The sequence below is a fragment of the Dermacentor andersoni genome, chromosome 3 (assembly GCF_023375885.2).
Source record: "Dermacentor andersoni chromosome 3, qqDerAnde1_hic_scaffold, whole genome shotgun sequence".
In the NCBI taxonomy this organism is placed as follows: Eukaryota; Metazoa; Arthropoda; class Arachnida; order Ixodida; family Ixodidae; genus Dermacentor; species Dermacentor andersoni.
The window spans coordinates 30,857,644-30,880,705 of record NC_092816.1 but is presented as its reverse complement, the minus strand read 5'-3'; the positions used below and the strand labels follow the sequence as shown (position 1 = coordinate 30,880,705).

The window sequence follows — 23,062 nt, the reverse complement described above, 5'->3', positions numbered from 1 at the left end:
TGGAGCCCAAGGAGCGACCCTCTGCGCCGGGTGTGACTTACATTCGCACGGGCGCCTACCATTGGCCGAAAATGAGCGGGCTCGCCGATTGGACGAACGTGACGTGACTTCGACACACCGAAGGGGTTAAAAAGCCAGAGACCGGGAGCAGCAAGAGAGCATTCCTTCATTCATCTCTTTCCTTCTTTCCACGGGCCGCAGCGTCCGAGTTGCTGCCGGCCCGTAATGACTTTGTGACTGTTAATTTCTTTGTACTCTCACTGTAAATAATGTAAATAAACCTCCAGTTTTCATCTCAAAGTCCTCCTCTACCTCGGCCAACTCCCGTACCCAACGGCAAGGTCCAAAATCTGGGGGACAGCAATTGGGATTGTCCTCCAGATCCAACAATATATAATCATCAGCCTGTTTTATGTACTTTGCAAGACGATCGCTCCACCTTTTCATCTGCCGTCTTCCGAGTGCGTTTTCCTTCTCTTGGTACCCATATTGTAACCCAAATGGTCCAACCGTCGTCTAACCGGCGTATTACATGACCTGCCAAGCTCCATTTTATTCTCTTAATGTCAATTACAATATCGGCTATAGCCGTTTGCTCTCTGATCGAAACCGCTCTCTTTCTGTATCAGCGTTATGCCTAGCAATCTTCGTTCCATCGCTCTTTGCGCGGTCCTTAACTTGTTCTCAAGCTTCTTTGTCAGTTTCCAAATCTCTTCTCCATATGTCAGCACTGGTAAGTTGCACTGACTGTATACTTTCCTTTTCAATGATAATGGTAAGCTTCCAGTCACGAGCTGGCAATGTCTGCCGTATGAGATTCAACCCATTTTTATTCGTCTATGAATTTCCTTCTCATGATCAAGATTTCATGTGAATAATTGACCTAGGTAAACGTACTCCTTCACAGACTATAGAGGCTGACCGATGATCCTGAACTCTAGTTCCTTTACCCGGCTATTCCATCATTATCTTTGTCTTCTGCACATTAATCTTCAACCCCACTCTCACACTTTCTGCATTAAAGTCCTCAATCATTTGTTGTAATTCGTCTGCATTGTTGCTGAACAGAACAATGTCATCGGCAAAGCGAAGGTTGCCGAGATATTCGCCGTCGATCCTTACTCCTAAGCCTTTCCAGTTTAATAGCTGGAATACTTCTTCCAAGCACGCAGTGAATAGCATTGGAGAGATTGTGTCTCCCTGTCTGACCCCTTTCTTCTAGGTATCGTCCTGCTTTTCTTGTGTATGATTAAGGCAATTGTGGAACCTCTGCAGATATTTTTCAAGGTATTTACGTAAGCGGTCTGTACTCACTGATTACGTAATGCCTCTATGACTGCTGGTATCTCTACTGAATCAAATGCCTTTTCGTAATCTATTAAAGCCATATAGAGAGGCTTACTGTACTCTGCGGATTTCTCGATAACCTGATTAATGACATGGATGTGATCCATTGTAGAGTATCCCTTCCTGAAGCCAGCCTGTTCCCTTGGTTCCCAGTGTTGCCCTTATTCTATTGGAGGTTATTTTGGTAAACAGTTTATATAATACTGGGCGTGAGCTAATGGGCCTATAATTTTGCAATTCGTTAACGTCTCCCTTTTTGTGGATTAGTATAATGATTGCATTCTTCCAGTTTTCTGGGATATATATATATATATATATATATATATATATATATATATATATATATATATATATATATATATATATATATATATATATATATATATATATATATATATATATTCATTAATTCAATAATGGCTTAACGCCGTCGATGAACGGGGGAGCAGTGGCACGAGTACGTTCCCGCGGCAGCGGCGAGGGGCGCCAACGAGCCAGCGTTGGAAGACGACGACGCTGGACCCAATCCTGATGATGGTAGTTTTGTGTCTACACATGGACACCACCCTGGGGGAACCAGCCTTAATAGCTCCGCTGTAAAAGAGGTAATGAGGGATGGGCCGTGGTGGAGGACTCCAGATTAATTTTCACTACTTGGGCATTCTGGAACGTGCGCCCGAAGTTCGGTACACGAGTGGGTTTTTTCTTTCTTTTTTCTTCTTTCTTGCATTCCGCCACCATCGGAATGCAACCCCAACGGCTACATTCAGATGGGGGCGGTATTCAGTTCGTCCAGAGATGTGGGCGGAATCAGGTCGTCCACAGTATGCGCAAAGATTTCAAAATGGAACGGCTTTCAGGGCTTACACAATATAGAAGTGAACATTCTTGCACTTCTGCAAAATTGTGGAAAACCCCAAAGACGGCTGCGTAGTCTTCTTAACGGATTTTCCACGTCGGCCAGGATACATTTTGAAGTCGAACCGTCGGGTTGCCGTAGGGAGATGCCGAGCCACTTCAAATCTGACCACGCTGTAAGAATATTATGCACCATGAATTCGACGCATATTGGTCGTTCGTCATCTTGCTTTGAGTTCGGTAGACGAGAGCAAACGAAGGCGTCCAAATGGCCACTTTGCCAGCATGTCGAATGTTGCGTTTCGCATATAGAGGCGGCATGGAGGCGGTAGCAACACCGCGTTTCGAGAGGAGCCCCCCAGAACGCGCTCTGACCGGAGAAACGCCTGTACACTCTGGCGTCGCAATAGCAAGGGGCGTTTAATCCTGTGCCGCAATAAAGGGGGGAACGCAGGTATCGCCACCAGACAGCTAGCGAAACATAGGTGGCGACCACTACTCTCGCTAGAAGATTGGCACGACGAAGAAGAAGCCCGCCACTCCACGCGCCGTTTCACGAGGCTCGCGTACGCTGCTCGACTCCTGCTAGGACTAGCAAGCAAGCAAGCTGCTCGACTCTCCAGAACACCTTATCTTAGACCACAGCAGGCGGCCGTCCTCCAACTGCAGGAGCCGCTCTTCCTGAAGCCCGACCTTTGACCCCATTTCACGGCAGCCCAAAGGCTGACGACGACTGCGAGGAGACTGTGGGAGCGAGTGCCAACGGAGGAGCGAGGCCTAGGGCGTAGGCCGACGAGCTGTTGCCGCCATGACGCGGGAGGAGGATCCATCCAAGAAGGAAGCAGCCCCGCCCAAGACTACCCGGGCGATGCGGAAGCTGGCTGCTGCCGACGATGGCGGTAGTCCATCTCAAGAGGCCACCACCGTCAAGCGGCCGCGTGCAAGGCCTACCAATAAAGACCCGTCTCCACCAACGACGAGGTCCCGGTCTCTGAAGCCGGCAACGCCGAAAGCCATCGGTACCACGGCTTCTGCCAAGGCAAGAAAGGCCTCAGATGAACCGGCACCAGACGCCTACATGTACGTTCCGTCCACCAGCAAGAGACTTTCACAGAAGGTGCTGAAGGTGACCCACAAGACACCATCGCGGAGCTCCTCCCCGAGCGATGCCACCTCTGCCACCATGACGCAGGAGGAGAAGCCAGCCAAGAAGGAAGTGGCCCTGCCCAATATGACCCGGGGGAAGCGGAAGCTGGCTGCTGCCGACGATGGTGGTAGTCCATCTCAAGAGGCCACCACCGTCAAGCGGCCGCGTGCAAGGCCTACCAATAAGGACCCGTCTCCACCAACGACGAGGTCCCGGTCTCTGGAGCCGGCAACGCCGAAAGCCATCGCCACCGCGGCTTCTGCCAAGGCAAGAAAGGCCTCAGATGAACCGGCACCAGACGCCTACATGTACGTTCCGTCCACCAACAAGGGACTTTCACAGAAGGCGCAGAAAGTGACCCGTAAGACGCCATCGCGGAGCTCCTCCCCGAGCGATGCCACCTATGCCACAATGACGCAGGAGGAGGAGCCAGCCAAGAAGGAAGCGGCCCTGCCCAATATGACCCGGGCGAAGCTTAAGCTGGCTGCTGCCCACGATGGCTGCAGTCCATCTCAAGAGGCCACCGCAGTCAAGCGGCCGCGTCCAAGACCTGCCAATAAGGACCCATCTCCACCAACAGCGAGGTGCCGGTCTCTGAAGCCAGCAACGCCGAAATCCATCGCCACCACGGCTTCTGCCAAGGCAAGAAAGGCCTCCGATGAACCGGCACCAGACGCCGATGCCAGTGTTTCGTCCACCAGCGAGGAACTTTCAAGGAAGCCGGAAGGGGTTAGCCGCAAGACGCAATCACGGAGCTCCTCCCCGAGCGATGCCATTTCCGCCGCGGCCAAGGCCACCATGCGTGGACAGCGCTCGCGAGGTCACTCCAATGGCAGCAGCAGTCACCAGGCCAAGAGGGGAAGGAACCGTGGCAGAATCTAGCCACTCGCCCCGCAGCGGCCGCGGTGGCCACAAGCACAAAGGCAGTCGCCGAGGAACATCCACCACCGACTCGAAGAGCAGCCACGGAAGAAAGGGGGGATTAAGCAAAAGCCAGAGCAGCACCTTTGCAGCAAGCACGAGCGCCAAGGATCGCAAAAAAAAAGGCGGCGCCACGCCCGTAGAAGTCATTCGTCGCCGAGCAGTATATATAGGCGAGTCAAATCGATGACGATTGAATTTCGAAGATTGAGAATTTTGATGACGAAATTAAAACAAGACGATTGAATTTAAGAGACTGAATTTTGTATTCGAATTTCGAAGCTTCCAAGAAAACGACAGTGAAGAAATCGTGGTCTGCCCGTCAGGGAAACCATCCAAATAAATTCTGCTTTCAAGGATCTTTACTGTTGTTCAATTATTTTTCTGCATAAAGATTACAAGTACGGTTCACTAAGGCGCCCGTTCCTGCGTTGAGCGTCAGCGACCTTCGGTTTAACTGCGCGAACGCGCTCGTGCCACTGCTCGCGCGTTCGTAGTTGTCTTCCACACCTGGCTCCGACGCCGCTCCTCCTGCCAGCGTTCCCATACTGCCCCTCCCGTTGCGAAGGCGCTGACGCCACTGGCCCACTGTCAGTCGGTGCGGTGATTTCGTTCTCAAGCTTTTTGCCTCAATATACGGCGAAATAAAAGCAGGTACCCAGCTGCGCTCGAATTTCGCATTGGGAGCATCGTAATCGTCGGACATTTTTCTTTATTCTCTAACCGGTCAAACTTAATAGGCGACATTAGTAATATGAAACACGCACGGGAAGCGGGATGAAATCGAGGAAGGCTTCAAGCAGCTTCTCGTCGGCGTCTAGGCCGGCCAAGTGGAGGACAGCTGGTAACGCTGTCGTGAGAGTCAGCGGATGTAAAACGAACGCGGAGCAGCCCATGGCCTCACACGAAGATGTAAGTACGTTAAGTACATGGGTCAGTGTCATGCAAAAATATAGGCCCGTTTTCACAAAGAGCTCGTACGCTAGAATTGTTCCTAAGAGAAAATGTAAGCCAAATCTGATGTTGGGAAGGCGGCCGTAAATGGCGAATAGCACGTACAAACAAACAGATTCCTGAAAATGTTTAATATTTTCAATGCTTCGTAAAAAAAATCATACCTTTCTCTATCGAGCGCTGAAATTCGTGTACGCAATTTATTCATCTAATTAGAGGTTAATTTTATAGTTAATTTGTACATCGGTTAGAGTAATATTATTAACGCGATGATGCAGAAGCATTCAACGAAGCAGGTGCAATACTCGTATATCAGTCTGGCTTCCCATAAGGTATAATGTCTGCACGTCCTTTTTCGAAATGTCACAGCAGAATACAGTGAAAGTAATGCTTAAATGGTAGAGCATCCCAATGGTAGAGTAACCCGCATAGTCAGAACCTACAAATATACGTGTGGTGCGCTGGATGCCACATGAAGTCGGGGCTGCACTCAAACTTCCCGCGTGGTGTGCATGATACCGAGCGCTTGATTACATGTTTTGTTTATTACTTACATATCTTTCCAATCTCTTAACCCAAACGGCGGCAGGCTGCGACGCCAGTGGTTTCATGCCATTACGCGATTTTCCTTTCCTTTCATTCTCGACATGGCATTGTTCCAAATTTGGAAGTCGTTCGCGGCACACACTTTATTCTGGCTTTGGGCGGGGCTTTAGTGTTCGTCACAGTGTCCGCGCTCGAAGATATTAACGAGACTTGCATTCTTAATATGCTTCACGCCCTTTCCGGAATGTTTTTATCTACGTCTCTAACCGTTTTCCCACTAACATGAGTCGCTGGGTAGTCCGTGGTCTAATGAGTAGAGCATCGGGCTGCTGTGCTGAGGGAACCCACATCGAAGCCAACCATTGGCCCGATTTGGGTCACTGAGTATGTGAGAATGGGTACGTTCCGCTCTTCAATAAACCTTCTCCACGCCAAGTTGGGTCATTGGGAAAGTGCCACTAGGCGTGTGCCGCTCTTCAATGAACCTCTTCAGAGAGATGTAGATTATAGGGTACCCAAACATTGGGGACCCCTAGCGCTTGGTTACGTCTGGGGCTGCGTGCCCAAGCAGAAAACCCGCCGCACAAGTCCCTTAGCAGGGAAGACGCTGTCGCGTGGAGACAACTACAAACAGGGTCGTACCCTAACCGTAACGTGCTAAGCAAAATGCAATCCACACTATATAAGGACAAATGCCCAGGGTGCAATGAGAAACCCGCATTATACCACATACCATGGGCATGTCAACAATCTGACGTAGTCCCAATCATATCACACCCAAGTGCGGAGCAATAGGAGGAACTGCTGTCTAGCGACCACTGCGAAGTCCAGCTAGGTCTAGTCCGGCGTGCACGACGGACAGCAGAGGCCAGCGGAGCCCTAGAGAGGGCAACCGACTATTGTGATAGAGGACGGACGAAGCAGCGGGTGAAAACCTCCGGGGAAGACACAAGCAGGAAGACTCCCCCGAAGAATCCACCCCAGCCGCAGAACGCAATTACTAGAGCTCAATAAAGTTTTTACTCACTCACTCACTCACTCACTCACTCACTCACTCACTCACTCACTCACTCACTCACTCACTCACTCACTCACTCACTCACTCACTCACTCACTCACTCACTCACTCACTCACTCACTCACTCACTCACTCACTCACTCACTCACTCACTCACTCACTCACTCACTCACTCACTCACTCACTCACTCACTCACTCACTCACTCACTCCTTAAACGCAAGGCACACGTGCTCTCAACAGGTTGTAAAGCTGTTCATGTGGCGTTTTCAATGCTTAAAATGCAAAGCTAGCCGTCAAACGACAAATAAAATAAATACTTTTTCACGAAAGATAGTTAAGTTATACGCCAAATGTCTCTGTTGACACGAAGCAAACAATGTTTATTTTTATAGGTGTGATTAAAGACGAGCCGAAAGAGTCCACAAAGCTAGAAATTCTGGCGACTGGTACGGCAAGCTTGCAGCGGAAGTGTATTTTTGACCGTCGCAATCGACGGTTCTTCGCTTCCCGTAAGAGAAAAGCTGGCGGGAGGTTGAAGCATGGAAGGCGCTGGCGTGTTCGACACCTACCGTCGTTTTCTGAAAGCCATGTTTTGGCTGCCCCTCGTCTGCCCACGTTTCAGTTTACTTCCCGGAAATTCTCTTTCAAGACAGGAATAACGAAACCTCTTTGGGGCGGCGATGTTATTGTTCTGCGCAGGCCGCTTCGAGGAACCAAGACGTGCCGCAGCACATATTTCTTGAGTAGGCATGCCTGTTGCGTCCCGTAATCTAAAGCTTACTTCTGATGCGAGCTTGGGTCACTGACTATGTACCACTGGGTAAGGCGTCAGAGGCGTCACTCGGCTTACCGACACCCTGTGCGGCCATCTGGGCGCACAGGGTGGATATTGGAGGGTGGAAAAATGGAGAGATAAAAATGCCCCGCACAAGGCACTACTGGTAATAAAATCACCTCCAGCGCTTGTCAAATGGGTGCCACAGTGCTGTAATTCCGTTGCCGAGGGGGAGAGAGGAGGCGGGACCCTCCTCAAATGATGGGGAGGAATCCGGCCCCACCCCCGGGCCCCTCCTGACTTTAGGCAGTGGGTATAGTCCTCTGGAACATTAGACTGTGAATATGACATTACTGAGTATATTGTGCCCATATAATATCCAGAGTACCAAGACACTGTCACAGAAGCTGATGGTTGACCGCCGTGGATGCAGGAGCCGGTGATGCGGGACACGTTCTATGATGGTCTTTTGCATTTACCCAGGCCCAAGTGACAGCAGGTGTCAGGGCCAACAGCCCGAATACCCCGAAGACAAACTTCCTCCAACCGCGAAACGTTGCAACATTTGCTGTACTTGTGTAACGTCGATAGAAGGCGTGCGAGAAGTAACGCTAGAAGATCGACAGCGTTTTTAGTAATTTTTCAATCACTTTCGATAGTCAGCAAATGGTCACTGTAACTAGTTATATACAAATGCGGACTGCAGTGAAGTCCATCTTCTTGGATTCCTAGGTGAACGTAAAGGTACACCTGGCGATAAAGTATTGCGAGAAAAGAGAGCTCAGAAACAGATGAATATATCTGGAACCGCACAAAGCATTTCGGGCCTCGACTAGATATGCTAACAATATTGTCGTATACAGTTTTACTGGCTACTGCTATAGGCTGCTCGGGAATTGAACGTTTTCGGAGATCCCGTGGTCCGCAAACTTTTGGCGCCGGATGTACATTAGGGTGCCTGATGAAAAGGAATACAAAACCATGCACTGCGGCCGCCTCCACTGCCAGGTGGACGTCTGTGGATCAATACATCGACCAATCAAGCCCTTTCACAGTAAAATGAGGAGAAAGTGTGTTGATTATTCGCTGCAGAAAGAGCTAGCCATGCAAATAATGCAAGTGATTGCTCCCTACTAGCGTCACATATCATAACCCACCTCTGCTATGTCTTTAAAATGAGATATCAGTATTTGTAAATAAAATAAAATATGTATTAAATGCTGAGCCCTGAAAAAGAATGACAATAATAATAAGAAGAAAGCTACGTGAGCGCGCGAACCATATCGATGAATACATCAATCAGTCAGTCCAGTCAGTCGTTCGACCAAGCAATTGATTCATCAATCAATTCATCAATCGATCAGTAGGTCGGGCTAGGAACTATTCAATCAGCACGCACCTTGTGACACGATCGCACACGCTTTCGCAATTTTTGTCCACAGGACAACGTCCGATTTGTTTTGTACAGAATGTTTAGTGGTACAGTGGTAGCGCGGAGATAACTGAAACGAAGAAAGTCCCGTTAAAACATAACATGGAGGTTGCGATTGATCAATTTATTTCTATCTGATGGTTCTCGAAGACATACGTGCACATCTTTTGCTGCAGCACTCTCGCTGATGCGAGGAACGGCCATCCGTCAGATGCGTACACATTAAAGTGAATAACGAAGCACGTTTCGAGGCGGTGAACAACGACGAGAATCTATTCACACGAATTCACGCAAGGCGCTCCGAGGCAGATTCTTTGTTTGGCTGCGAGAGAAGCGCCAATAAAACAGAAGCCGTCGATGGCTCTTGTACACCCACCACGGCGGCGCTTCTTCTCCTTCTCTTCTATCCAAATATGTATAAGCCCAAACTCCTCGCCAGCAAGAGTGCTACATTACGCGCTCAGAAATCCGTTATGCAACCAAGAGTCCGACGGCACACGAGCACGAAACAAAACTTAAGTGAACCACCGACCATTCCAAGCACGAAAGAAGAGCCGTGGTTTGCCTTGGTCTCGCGACTCTCGCCTGCACTTGAGGCGCCGTAAGAAGGTTTCGAGGATGAGCGGGGAAGGACGGGGGGAAAGAGCAGCGGCAGAAAGCGAGAGGGTAAGGGGCGGAGCGAGAAGCTTGACAAGTGTGAGAACCGCAGGAGACGGCCCGCAGCTGCTCTTAACGAGAGCACTTCTCTCTCCTTCTATCTCTCTTGGCTGCGCCTTCTCTCAGCAGAGTATTTCCTTTCACTCTCGTGGAGACACCATTCTCTTGCCGTTTCTCTCGCGTTCTAGAATCCGTCTTTCAAGCTCTGCAGAGGTCTCCGACACCTTTTCCTTCACTTTCTTTTCCTCCTCACCACCGAACGTGGTGTTGAGCTCTTTAAAAATACGCCGCGGCGAGAGAATCAGGGGAATATCACTCGACACGCCCGGACACATTTAGAAGAGGTCGTCGAAACACCTCCTGGCTTTGAAGCCGGCGGCACGTGCGATTATCTGCGCAGTGCACCAAATCTAGGGCCCCCGCCTTGTCTGTTCTTGTTCGCCACTTCTTGCTTTTCTTTTTTTCCCCCCAAAATTGCACCACTCTAGCACCTATTTGCACCACTCGAGCTACGGGTTTGGCTCGGACCCATCCAAAATCGCATGTCACGAAGCCTACGGCGGCAGAACTAAAGAGAGAGAGAGAAAACTTCATTAAATGTATATGCTGGGGTCAAGGGAGGCGGGGGCAAAACTAGAGGCTCTGCGCGATGCACTTCGCTTCTTTTGTACCGAGAGTCCTGGCAAATGGGTCATGTCTTCCGACTCAAAGCCTGCTTTATGGTGTAATGCAGTCGGTTCTCCGACACGGAGCTCCACGATTAGCTGACGAGCGACACAGTAAAACTTCAAGATTACGTGAAAGAAAAAGGTAAGGATACTGATTTCCAGTGGTTACCCGGCCATTGCGGTATCACTGGAAATGACTACGCAGACAAGGCTGCACGATCGTCACATCACGTGACATCACATCATTGTGTTCCCATTTTCGCTCTCCGAAACCCGACACTACGAACCAGCTTCTCCACCTGACACGCAAACATCTCGTTAGCAGAGTGCAACAACCCAAGTATAAGGCACACCGCAGACTATACGAACTAGACATTTCGCTTTAACTGCTACCTCAGTCCGGACTTCACTTACGTAAGGCATCGCTTCTGTGTTGGTCGTGGTTACGAGTTGCCTTTACGAAGACTCAAGGCCCAACTACAAGGATAAATATTCTCATAGATTTGCGGCGTCGCCAGGCGTCTGCTGGCTTCTGCTGGCGTCTGCTGGAAGGATGCTTTGCAAGCCATTTCGGGAATCGGTTATGTGCGCTGTCATGGGCAGACTTCGGCGTCAAAAACTAGTCAATTGTGGTTGGGACCTTACACTATACTAATTGGAATGACCAACAGAGCTGCGCGCGATGTCAGCGGCTGCGAAGCATCGAACATTTACTGTGACACTCTGCTCGATTAGAATTACAAGGACAATCAGTTTCCAATGCGTTAAGGCAACTGGACGATCGGCCGCTATCCGTGCAGGCGCTGCTCGAACACTCTTCCCATCGCCCGCCGACGCACAATGCAGTGTAGACACTTTTAAGCCTCTTCAGGGCGACTGGCCTGTATGAATGCTTTTGGCTGCGTTGCGCCATCCGCGCACCCGCACTTACTACAGCGATTGTGAAGAGAGAGAGAAATGGTATATGAGGGGAAAAGGAAAGGTTGACGCTATTTTCTGCAACCCTTGCGGGAGCACGACTCAGATTGTGAAGAGGAAGCACGTCTTTCTTTCTCTCTCGCATCCTTCCATTCCACATTTCTCTTCCCCCATTGTAGGGTAGCCAAGCCAATGCTTACTGGTTAACAACCCTGCCTTTTACTTTTCCTGCTCCTTCAGCAAACTAAGAAACTCTTTATTATCTGCTACGTCGGCAGCTGTATAGCGGTGGAAACAAGCTTCACTGTTATGCTGGTGTGTGTGTATTCGATTGTAAAAAAAAAATATCTGGTTGTCAAAATTGCTGTTGCGAGAAGAGCATAACCCGGGGCTACCTTTCACTGCCTTCACTGAATACCAAGCACAGTGACCGTCGCTCGCGAAACTGCCAGCTCGGCTTGAAGACCGGAACCTATCAGAGCAGGCGACTCGAGGGCGAGCGTCTCACTAATCGTCGCAGTGGAAAGCGTCGACAACTGTACAATGAGCTTGATGAGTGAGTGAGTGAGTGAGTGAGTGAGTGAGTGAGTGAGTGAGTGAGTGAGTGAGTGAGTGAGTGAGTGAGTGAGTGAGTGAGTGAGTGAGTGAGTGAGTGAGTGAGTGAGTGAGTGAGTGAGTGTGTTTCCTGCGTATTCGCGGACTTACATCCGCTTCACACACTCCGCACTCCAGATGCGTGGGACCCGAGTTGGTTCTGTAAAACTCCCATCGCGGCCTTACTGATATATGATGACGCTATGGCGTTGTAGTGTCGCCGGGTGTAGTTGCGCCACTGGTCTAATTAACGTGAGGCCAGTTCAGACCGACAGACAGGGCACAGTAGCGATCCTTCATGGGAAAGTAAAGAAGAAAAGGTTGAATCAATTTTGACCGGGAAAGTATTTATTCAAGACTCTATACATTTATTTGGAAAAGAAAATCTAACTAGGTTACCGAGCTATAGGTTACTGGCCAAGAAAATAAAAACAAAATTATAGCTCCTACTCGTAGAATCATTCGCGCGCAAGAAGCAGCGCCAGTACGCCTGAGTACAAAAAAAAAATCATTTTTGCCATTTCTGGAAGTATAATTCAACCATATAGCTTAGCTTGCTATTCTTCGTTAGTTTCCCTTTTACAGATGCTCTCATCTCATTGTATGATATGGAAATAAATACTACAACCGCACTGATCGCCCAGGTAGAGTGCACTAGAATGGGGAAACAGGTCCAGCGGACGCCGCGGCAAGCGCCGAGAGTGATGCAAAAGCCACTGAAATTACGGCGGCGCAGCCGTCGCCTTATCCTCGGCACAGGCGTGCGGAGCGACGGAGCCTTCTCAGCGCAGCAGGAGCAGCGTGTCAAAGCGACACGTGTAAGCATTTCTAGGCTTACGCAGCGAGGAAAGCGCCCCTCCGCCCGTACCGTAAAAACAGCGCTTTCGAGATAGCGCCCGCAGCAGCGAGCAGATTCACCTTCGTGCTGCCTCTCGCTTAAACGCCAACGAAGCGGCGAGAACACAGCGCTCACATAGTTCTCAGCACGTGCCTCACTCTGGCGCTTTCGCAGATCGCTTTCTAGATACGGGCCCGCGCGTCTCTCTTCAACGCTAAGTAAGCGGCGAGAACACAGCGCGTGACGCTATCAGCAGTTGGCACCACTTTGTCAGCATCGCAGATTACTTTCAGGGTGCGGCCAGCCTGATGGTGCCCCACGAAGCCGCCGCCCGAATACGTTTGGTCGTACTCGGGCGGACAATACGCGGGTGGACAAGGCGCTGAAGAGCGATAACGGCTTATAATGATCGGAACGACACCAGCGCACCTGACGCCGTCGTCCGCACCTGCTCGTGTCGCCACAGCGCTGTCGTTTGTACTGGTCGGATCAAGTTTCATAACATTGACAATGGCACCGGGCTGCGTGGAGATAAGCAAGTGGCACAATGCTTATGCGTACTTAACTCTCAGTAGAGTTTTTGCATGAATTTTTTTTTTAGGAGTGTTAGGTTAGCCGAGCAACGTTTATAAGTTATTTTCATGCATTTCAGTTTCTAAGGCTTTTTGCTTAGATGTAGCTAGGTACCGAATAAGTTTATTTTCTTCCACAAGTAGGGTTAGCTTGTACTGCGCCTTGTTGGTAAGATATGATGATCCCTACTATAGGAGGAACCCACGCGTGCGTTTTTCTGAGTGCGAGCGCTCTTACGCGTTGGAAGAAATGCGGTTTGAGTCAGTACACGAAGTACACGGGTTTTGTATGTAGGATGTGTATGCTAGGGTCACGGCTAGATCGTCGAGAACAGGAGAAGGATAAGCTAGCTAAGCGGGTCGGAAAGCTAGAACAGGAACTCAAGAGCGAACAGAAGCAGAAGAAGGAGGTAAAATAAAATCTAGCCAACGTAGAAATTAAGCTGAGGGGCGCCATTTCTCAAAACAATGGTAAACGCTTCGATGCGAGCACGGCGAACGGGGCTGGCAACGAAGCGAGAACAGGTAAGGCAGCTGAAACCACCACGCCGGAAAGCAGTGGCGGAAACGTCAGTGATGGTCACGAAGGGCTACCACTGACGTGCCGGCCGTGGAAGGCAACAAAGTGAAGGGTGAGGATGAGGCAAGGGGGAGGGCATCGCGGCCCCAGGTGCAACTGTCGGCGACGAGGAGGAGGAAAAGCGTCGACTTGTTTTTGTTGGCGATTAAGCATGCAAAAAGTAGAAGCGGTGACAATAGAGAGGGTACGAGCAGGCGAATGAGTGCAGATTAGCGCGCTTCCGGGAAAACCGATTAGGGAGGCGATAGCGAAAGCCAAGGAGTGCGTGTGGAAAACAATGGAGGAGAAGAACTTAGCGGTCATAATGAGCGGAGTTACACACGTACTGAAATGACGTGGGGCAACGACTGCGAAGCAATTAGCCAGAGAGGTTACCGACGTGCGGAATGTTTCAAAAGAAGCACAAATTGCAGTGTGCACGGTGCAAGAGGTTGAAAAGCATGGGTACGCATGAAAGGGCAGCACTTGCAGTAAACAGGGAAGTTTGAACGCTCGCAAAGGCAATGAATTTTATGGTCATTGACATCAATCGAGAACTGCACCGAGCAGGCCGCGAAGGAACTTTTGTGCGTGACGGATACATATTAACGAAAGTGAAGCAACACCTGTTGGACGTCGATTCGCGGCGCGGACTATAGGTTTTATAGGCGGGCCCCAAGCAACCAGGAAAGAATACGAAGTATCGAATGTAGCAACACAGTCGTGGAGGCAGAATTAGACCATAAGAAGTTAGGGAAAGACGCACAAAGGGTAACAATAGAGAAGGTAAAATTAGTTACATAAACACGCAAGGTGCTCGCAGGCAGAAAAATGGCTGGAAATTCAAACGCAGCTTAATGACGAAGCAATTAGTGTGCACGCCTTGACCGAAACAAATCTACGAGATTTGGAGCAGCCACCTGTTATTGACAATTTTGTATGGGAAGGGTGCAACTTAATGACTGGGTCACTGAAAGGTGGAGGTGTAGGCGTGCTAATTAGGCGAGGTCTGAAGTGGCAAAGGGTAAAAAAGACATGCAAAAAGCGTTTATGGATTATCGGCACAAGGTAAGGCAAAACTATGAAGGACGCCTAAGCTTCTCCTTTAGCAGTGGAACGCAAAAGCATTCAAAGATACCTGACTGCTACTCACGCTTCCCGGCAACTGCAGCTTATGTAACCGTTATGCTTTCCCGGAAAGGCTGACGGCGAACGCTATGCATGAAGACTAGCTTTCTGAGGCGCGCCGTTCCTACTAAGACAGACCTAAAACAGAAGGTGGAAAAGAGGTTTGAGTTTCCGGCTAACAGAATTACGTGTTCTCGATTGTTCAGATTACAATACGACTCCATCACGTCTGAAGGTTGTGTCTAAGTCGTACTTTACAATTTTATGACGCATTTGACTGAGATATCCAATTAGCTCAGTAACGCCTATGCGCTAAGCGGAGGGCCTGCATGGATCGGGATGCGTGGTTCACGTTGACTTTTCTCATCCGGAGCACGTTGCCGACGTCGACAGCAATGCCGGATTTTCTGCGACAAGGGGCCCTTAACGTTCTCGCGTTTAGATGACGTGGCTGGGAGTAACGTTGGACAGGTACTGCTAGCAGAGATAAAAATAAGGAATTGGTTGACTGCACAAGAAGCGATATCAATGAGCTCGAGAAATAGGGGCAGGTGATATTAGTGTGAGATAAGAACGCGCACATGAATGATTTAGACGTATATACTCAATACAACGGTTCTCTAGTGCTGTATATGTGCGAAGAATATGACCTTATAGTAGTCAACACGGAGAATAAGTGTCATGGATTGGTAACGTGGCAGTGCGGATATAGGCAGTCATGTATCGATTACGCCTTAGCCGCGGAAACGGTCTACGAACCACTAGACCAAAGTAATCCCAGATGAGCATGAAAGAGATAGCCTGAGTAGGGATCATAAATATTTAACCTTAAAATTTTGGAGGGATACTAAAGCAAAACACGAGCGAATAGCATCGGAATTTCTAAATGTGAATGGCAAGCAAATAAAGAAATTGCAAAAAAAAGAAAGATGCATAAGAAAACGGAGGCGTTTCCTACAACAATGTGGCAATACAAGGAACTGGTAGAGGTTATGCAGAAGGAGACACGACAGACAAGCAAAAAAAGGACTGTTGGATTGGAAGGAGGAAACCACGTAACTGGTGAAGCAAGGAAACAAAGCAAGCTATAGAAGAGCGTAAGCAGGAGTCTAGAAATCATCGAGAAACCAAAAGGTTAGGATTACAGGAAGAAGAGGTGCTCCTTATAAGGGACGAATACCGAGAAAATAAAAGGGTGGCGAGTGAGCTTGTGCAAGAAAAAAATTAAATACACAAGTGAACGTTGGGTGCATAACATTTGCAAAAGAGACAAAGGCACACCAAAAATATTCTGGAACCATGTAACAACACTCTGAGCTCCAACTAAATATTTGCAGATGTCTATAAGGGATGAAGACAGAAACACCTGCGAAGGAGACGATGCACTGCCGTATATCAGAGAAAACGTTAGGGCTAACTTCGGCACAAAAGAAAGCATGGTTCAGACTCAAACAGATTTAACATTAAGAGAGAAGCCTGAGAGATCAAAATTTACCGTAGAAACATTTTACTGGAAAAAAGCAGAATATAATGTCCCCGATAATACCGCCGCAGGACCGGATTGAATCGCAGAACAACTAATCAAAAACCTCGGTCCGAAGTGCAGATTTTTGGGCTAGTTGGTTCGTTGCATCAACTGAACCTTTAGCGCTGGACTGACGGGGACAATTTGGTTTTTCTTGTCCGGGTCAATCCAGCGCTATGACTTCAATTCATGCTCGGTCCAAAGAGCGAGGCACTGCTGACTAATTCCATTGAACAAGCGATAAAAGCGCAGAAAATTCAAGTTCGATGACGTGAACGCAAGATGAACCTCATCTACAAAGGCAAAGGTGATAAGGATAGGACGATTTCACACAGGTCAGTTAGAGTTACAGTCGGTGCTATATAGAACAGCAATGCAAACAAAAAATTAGAACTGTCGAAATAGGCGCAAGCAGATGATGTACTGGGAGAACTACAGCATGGGTTCAGACGAGACAGACGCTTAAAATATAATATTTTTGTTCTAACTCTGTGCATAGAGATTTCAGTAGCTCAGAACAGACCTTTACGGATGGCATATCTAAATATTAAGGGAGCCTACGATAATGCAGACAGGGAGCTGTTATGGGATATTCTCAAGCCCGAAGGCATAGATGACGATTTCGTAGGGCTGATAGGGAAGACCGAGTACACATTGCATGGGGAGGCCGCAAATTCAATGAAGTTGCGGACGTTTCCTAAGGAGTGAAGCAACGGTATGTTCTGTCTCCATTGCTGTCCACGCTTTATGTTAGGGACATACAGGCATGCATCTCTTGGCCATCCACGAGTCTGTCACGTACTAGACGCTCTTCGACTTGAGCAGCCTGGTAGGTGCAACGCTCGCAAAGCCTGCATAATTCGGTGTAATAAACATCGACGCCTTCGCCCGGTTCCTGAGTGTTCTTAAACTTCGTTTTTTTTTTATGTACAAAGTGTTTGGTGAAACGCTTTACGACACTATCGGAACACCGCAGGTTGTCTACGAAAAGTGAAAGGGTTTCAAAAAGGGGACGACTTTCAGGGCTCATACAACATAGAAGTGAGCGTACTTACACTTCTGCAGAAGTGTGGCAAACTCCATAGACGGCTGCATAATCTTCGTAACAGGTTTTCCACGTTAGCAAGGGCGCAACGTTGTTGCAGTAGAACGCGTTGGGAGATTTCGAGCCACTTCAAATCGGACGCATGTTGCTCGTTGGCCATCTTGCTTCGCGTTCGGTAAACGTCATGACTACCAACATTCGACTTCCGAGTCCTGACACCATGCCGAACGTTGGGTTTCGAATATCGAGGCGGGGCGACGCCACGCATCGAGAGGGGCCGTAGAGACGTGCTCTGACTAGAGATGTGTATTTTCATGAAATTTTGAGGGGCGTGAAAAAAAAAACTAGTTTCTTTCACTTTTTTTAGAAAAATACGAAAAATTGGAATAAGACATGATCGCGCACAAAATTATGAAAAACCCGACACATCTATTTCTCTAACACTGAACAGAATGTAACTGTTACATTATATTGCATTAAATATGTCCCAGCAGAGCTTCCGGATTAAAAATCTAAGCACGATTTCCCGCCAAGGTATTGATTTCACATCAAAGCATCAAGACCAATATTTGTATCAAGCTGTGTCCGATTAATTGCCGCTTGACGCTTCAACGCTGTGCTACGCAGCGGACGAATCCTTCCGCACACACGTTTTTGCACGCGATCCCCTGCGATTCTCCAAGGACTGAAGCAAGGATGACCTCTGTCTCCATTGTTTTTCAGGCTTTACGTTAAGGGCATAGAAAGACAAATTGAACACAGCCAATTAAGATTTGATTTATGATACCCACGTAATGGGAAAATGGTACAGCAGAAGGCCCCCGCACTGGTGTATGCGGACAGCATAGTGCTAGCGGACAATGCCACACTGGCCAATATGTGTGCCAACGCAACGACAAATCTAGGCCTTAAGATTAGCACAGAGAAATAAGGAATTATCATCTTTAATGAATACATGAGTAACTACGTGGTGTCCATTCAACAGGAAGTCGTACCCATAGTCAAGCAATATAAGCACCTCGGCGTACACATACACGAAATAAAGACTTACTCAAGCGCCCAGCAAGATAATCTGAAAATAAAATGGGAGCGCAATGCAGCAGTCATGAAACATAGGGCACTCTCGGGCCACTATAAGTATGCGGTGGTGCGTGGAATTTGGAAATGAGTCATGGTGCCAGCTCTGACGTTCGAAAATGCCGTTGTGCGCCTGAAATCGGATATATTGTCGGGGTTAGAGATCGGTGGGCCGGTTAGCGTTGGGGGCGCACGGCAAAACCACAAATGAATCATTGCAAGGGAACACGGGTTGGGCCTCGTTTGACGAGACACGGAGAGCAAAATTAGTTTTGAACAAAGACTCGAGAACATGGATCAAGATAGATGGGCGGCTAAAGTGCACAAGTATCTGTGCCTAAAAAGTATGGACACAGAATGGAGGAAGAGGTCAAGAAATTTGGCAACTACATAAATTATCAGTACAAGATATTTGAATGTGAACAACAAGGAGTAATCAGAAAAAAAAACTGAGAGAAACACAAAGAGCGAATTGGATGCAAAGAATGGAAACTAAAAAGACCACGGAGGTTTACAACAATGAGAGAAAAGAAACTAGAAGGGAACTGCCTTGCTATTTGAGGCTCGAGCTGGTTGCCTATGGACAAAAACATACCGGAGCAAGTATTCGCAATTAGATGAGGCAAGTGCACGCCGCAACAAAAATCTGGAGGACACTCGGCACATCATAATGAAATGCGAAGGTATTCACCCAGTGAGACCAGTACACAACGTACAACTTCCAGAAGCGTTTGGATTTAGTACACTCTAGTCCAGGAAGACGAATAAACTCCTGAACTCAAGAAACGTAATTTATATACATGCGCCGCAGCTGTGTGGATCGTCGCTTGGTGAGAAATAGTCTTTCTCTCAATTAAAGCAAGTAAGACCGAAATAATAATAACATAAGTAAGAAAGAGCAGAATCGCACGTTATTTCAGTGAAATAAGCACACCAAATTGAGAACTGTCAGCAGGGGGAAGAACACAGAATTGCACACAAATATGACTGTAACAGCTTCTGTTATTGTGCCGAGAAACCAGCGTGTTTCTTGTTTGCATATCTCGCAAGTGTGTGTCTAAATATGCGAACTGCGATCAACAGCGACGGTTCCAGTATTTAAAAAATGCTAGGGTTTTACGTGCCATAACCACAATTTGACGATGAGGCACACAGTAGTGGGGGGCTCCGTATTATTTTGACCACCAGAGGTCCTTTATTGGACCCCCAATGCACGGTACACGGGCCAAATTTCATTTCGCCCCCATCAAAATGCGGCAGCGCGGCTGGGGTTTTATCCCACGCCATTGTGCTAAGCAGCGAACGCCATAGCCACAACGCCGCCACGGCGGGTAGCTGCAGTTTTGCTCTCGAACCAGAGAGAGAAAGGGAGAAAGGTGACCACCTCACCATGGCTGCTTGAAAGTCCTAGTATTTCACAAGGAAAGGATTCAGAACAGGTCAAAGGAACACAAGGAAAGTGAAACGAAAGTTTTAAATGTCGAACAACAATAAAAATAAACAACAAAACGACGCTATGCTAACTGCCACCAGATTTTCACTGTACGATTGTTCTTCCCAAAGTCCGCTGTCACTGTTGGCTAACTAAACCTGGGGCAGATGTGCAAGGGATGTGTGCTGCACACGGACGCACGCAAACACCTCTGTAATTAAGTAGTAATGGCTGATTGCCGCCTTCACGGGGACACCCCCGCCCTTGCCCCCTAATCCGACTAGAGTGATGTACCGTATTTACTCGAATCTACGCCGACCGGGATTTTAAGCCAACGCCTTAAATTCCGACGGTCAGGAAAAAAAGAAATATTTACACAAATGCAAGCCGATTGTGATAACAGTATCTGAAAACAGCCACAAAAAGCAAATGACAATTATTACCAATGTTGAGCGTCGGCCATGCAATGACACCGCGTGCTCGCTGCCACTGTGCCGGTGCCTCGGCTAACGCGAACTTTGAAGAAACAAATACCGCGCTCCCACTACACGCGTTCCATGAGGTCAGAATGGCGTACCGTTACAGCAAGCTTCAGTATTGGGCGGCTGCAGCTGCGGATAATAATGGCTACGGTGTTGTCTTTCGGCGCTGACGTCATCGGCGGTGTCGTATTTCCAATCCCGACGGCTCCTAACCAAATCCTGGAATTTAAGTCGACCTACGAGTTTTGTGACTTGCGTTTTTGGTTTTGCAAACCATCTGCCTAGATTCGAATAAATACGGCAGTGACCTGCGAAACATGAACTTAGAGAATCGCCATCACCAAGAACTGCAACCTCGAAGAAATAACTGCACCGAATGCCCAAACGATTTTCCGGGAGAATCGAAATTCCTTTCTTCTAGCGAAAACAAAAGGTTTGTCGTGTTCTATCTCTAGCTGAGATTCGGTGCTTGAGGCACAGTGGAGAAAAAGCACGCTACTAAGCATAACTCACCCCTGAGTGCAAGGGAAGCGAGCCGCGTGCTTCTTAATTCAAGTGCAGCCTAGCTACGCGCTCTGCTTGGTCTTCTTCCGCAGCAATGGGATGTGACGGGTAAAAAAAAGCAAAGGCTCATACAGAGTCAGTTTTACTTTGTGCGAGGTTCTTCCTTTTCAACCTTTTCATAACCTGGTCTGACATCAATTTCGAAGGGCATACGCATTATCCTAGACACAAGCTCGAAAAGCAATGGCAGGAGATAAGGAACAAGTCCTCACTGCAGTGTTCAGTGCTCTTTCTATACCCCTGGCTTAACTCTTGCTGTGTTATTCTACCTGCTCCGTCCACCTGCGCTGTCCAAAAGTCAGTAGAAATCGAGAGAATTCCATGCCCACTTTGGCATGTTCTTTGCGGCGCGTGATAGCTGACCTTCGCGGCATTCAGGAATATTTCTTGTTGGTCTTCTCTGGGATTATTTCCAGACGAAAAGCCTTAGAGTATATTCGCTATTCTTCAGGTGCGCTTACCGGCCCATCTATGTTGACGAACATAAGATGGCGGAAGCTGCCCTAAATGTGTAAATAAATCACGAGCACAGGATCTGCTGCCGCTGTGCCTTTTCTTTGCAAGCCTACCCTCGACTCAATAAGCCATCTTATGTAGCGTAAGCTAATCATGCGGAGAAACCTACTTTCAGTATTTACGCAACAGCGTTAAGGAGCTCGTGACGTGGATAATCGGATGTCGTTTCGGCAAAAAGATTTTCGAAGCACCAATACCTAGGCCATCCGTTTGACGCAAAGAAGCTTTCCACTCTTAAAAGCGAAGCTTAAGCGTCCTCCAAATTTTTTCGCATTCCCAATTTCAGATGTTGCATTATCATGGGCTGATTTCAATACAATTAATGGTTACAACGCATTGTCTTCGACTGAGAGCATTCAACGTACGTACACGCTTTCGAAGACATACCCCGTGCGCTTCAAGGCGACCGATTCATTTGCTGCGAATAAGCGCGTTTCGAATAACAACATATTCGCTGCTGTCCTTGGCGCTCCGAGCCTGCGAAGCCAGAATTGCGGCTTTTCGTGACGATAAATAAAAGAAAGGAAATCGTTGCCTGCTCGCCAGTTCTTACGGCGCGGACTCACTTTAACCTCTATCCGGAAAACTTTTGTAACGAACGCCAGACGTTCAACGAACGAGATACCTGGTTAAACCACCAGGGAACGGTTCATCCGGATTATTGCAACCGACATGGAAAATCGGCTTTAGCAAATTCCTCTTCCGTAATTAATCAACCCTGCAAAGGATCAATTTGCGGAAACAAGCCTTTTATTAAATGTTTGAGAATTTCATTCGTGCATGACAAAGAGGACCTTCCGTACGCAGCACTTTTGCGGAAAATTCAATCCGCGCACGTTCTCGATACTTCAAGGAACGCCAATTCCGTTGATAAAAATATTCTGCACACTACTAAATAATCACAAGTAATAAATAAATATTTTTGACGACCGTAACACCACACCTTCAGTCGCAAGATTGATATTTAATTGAGAATCTTCTATTTTGCTACCTTGCACAGGGAAAATGGTGAGGGGGCAAAGAAAGCGAGAGAAAAATATTGGAGAAAAAAAGAAGGAAGCGCGCGAGAAAGCAGACAAGTTGCGGAATGCCCGGGAAGGCTAAAGTACCTATAATACGGTACTCGAACATAGAAACTTCTTCAGAAGAGTATAGGCTTGGGCTGGTTGGTAATACATAGCTACACTGGAAGCATAGCGCGGGAAAGACGATCGACAAAGACTAGGCAGGACAAGCGGTTGTCCTGTCTAGTCTTCGTCGGTCGTCTTTCCCGCGCTATGCTTCCGGTGTAACTATGTATAGAAACTTCACTAGCATCTTGACCGACCTCGGATGTGACTACCACATGATTGTGCGCGCCAAATGTGGCCGGTCGTCGAGAACGGCCAACGGGGTTGCGAGCAACCGCCTGTGTGCGCTGCAGTAAGGACAAGGGCAAATAACTTGCTCAATAGTTTCCTATAGCACATTTTAGAGATCATACTTGC

General features: G+C 48.1%; 2 protein-coding genes across 7 annotated transcripts in view; one reads left to right on the top strand and one right to left on the bottom strand.

Annotated features, from left to right (window-relative positions):
- LOC126520842 (uncharacterized) overlaps positions 1-23,062 on the bottom strand; it is a 383,777-nt gene that overhangs the window by 283,229 nt on the left and 77,486 nt on the right. The gene's annotated exons all lie outside the window — the stretch shown is intronic.
- On the top strand, positions 1,782-4,638 carry LOC126520862 (uncharacterized). The gene has a single exon (XM_050169663.3). It carries the CDS (start codon positions 3,014-3,016, stop codon positions 4,232-4,234), a length of 1,221 nt encoding a protein of 406 aa, XP_050025620.2. The 5' UTR covers positions 1,782-3,013; the 3' UTR covers positions 4,235-4,638.

Excerpts from the sequence above, each read along its gene's own strand:
- LOC126520862 (XM_050169663.3), top strand. The coding sequence starts at position 3,014 with ATGACGCGGGAGGAGGATCCATCCAAGAAGGAAGCAGCCCCGCCCAAG.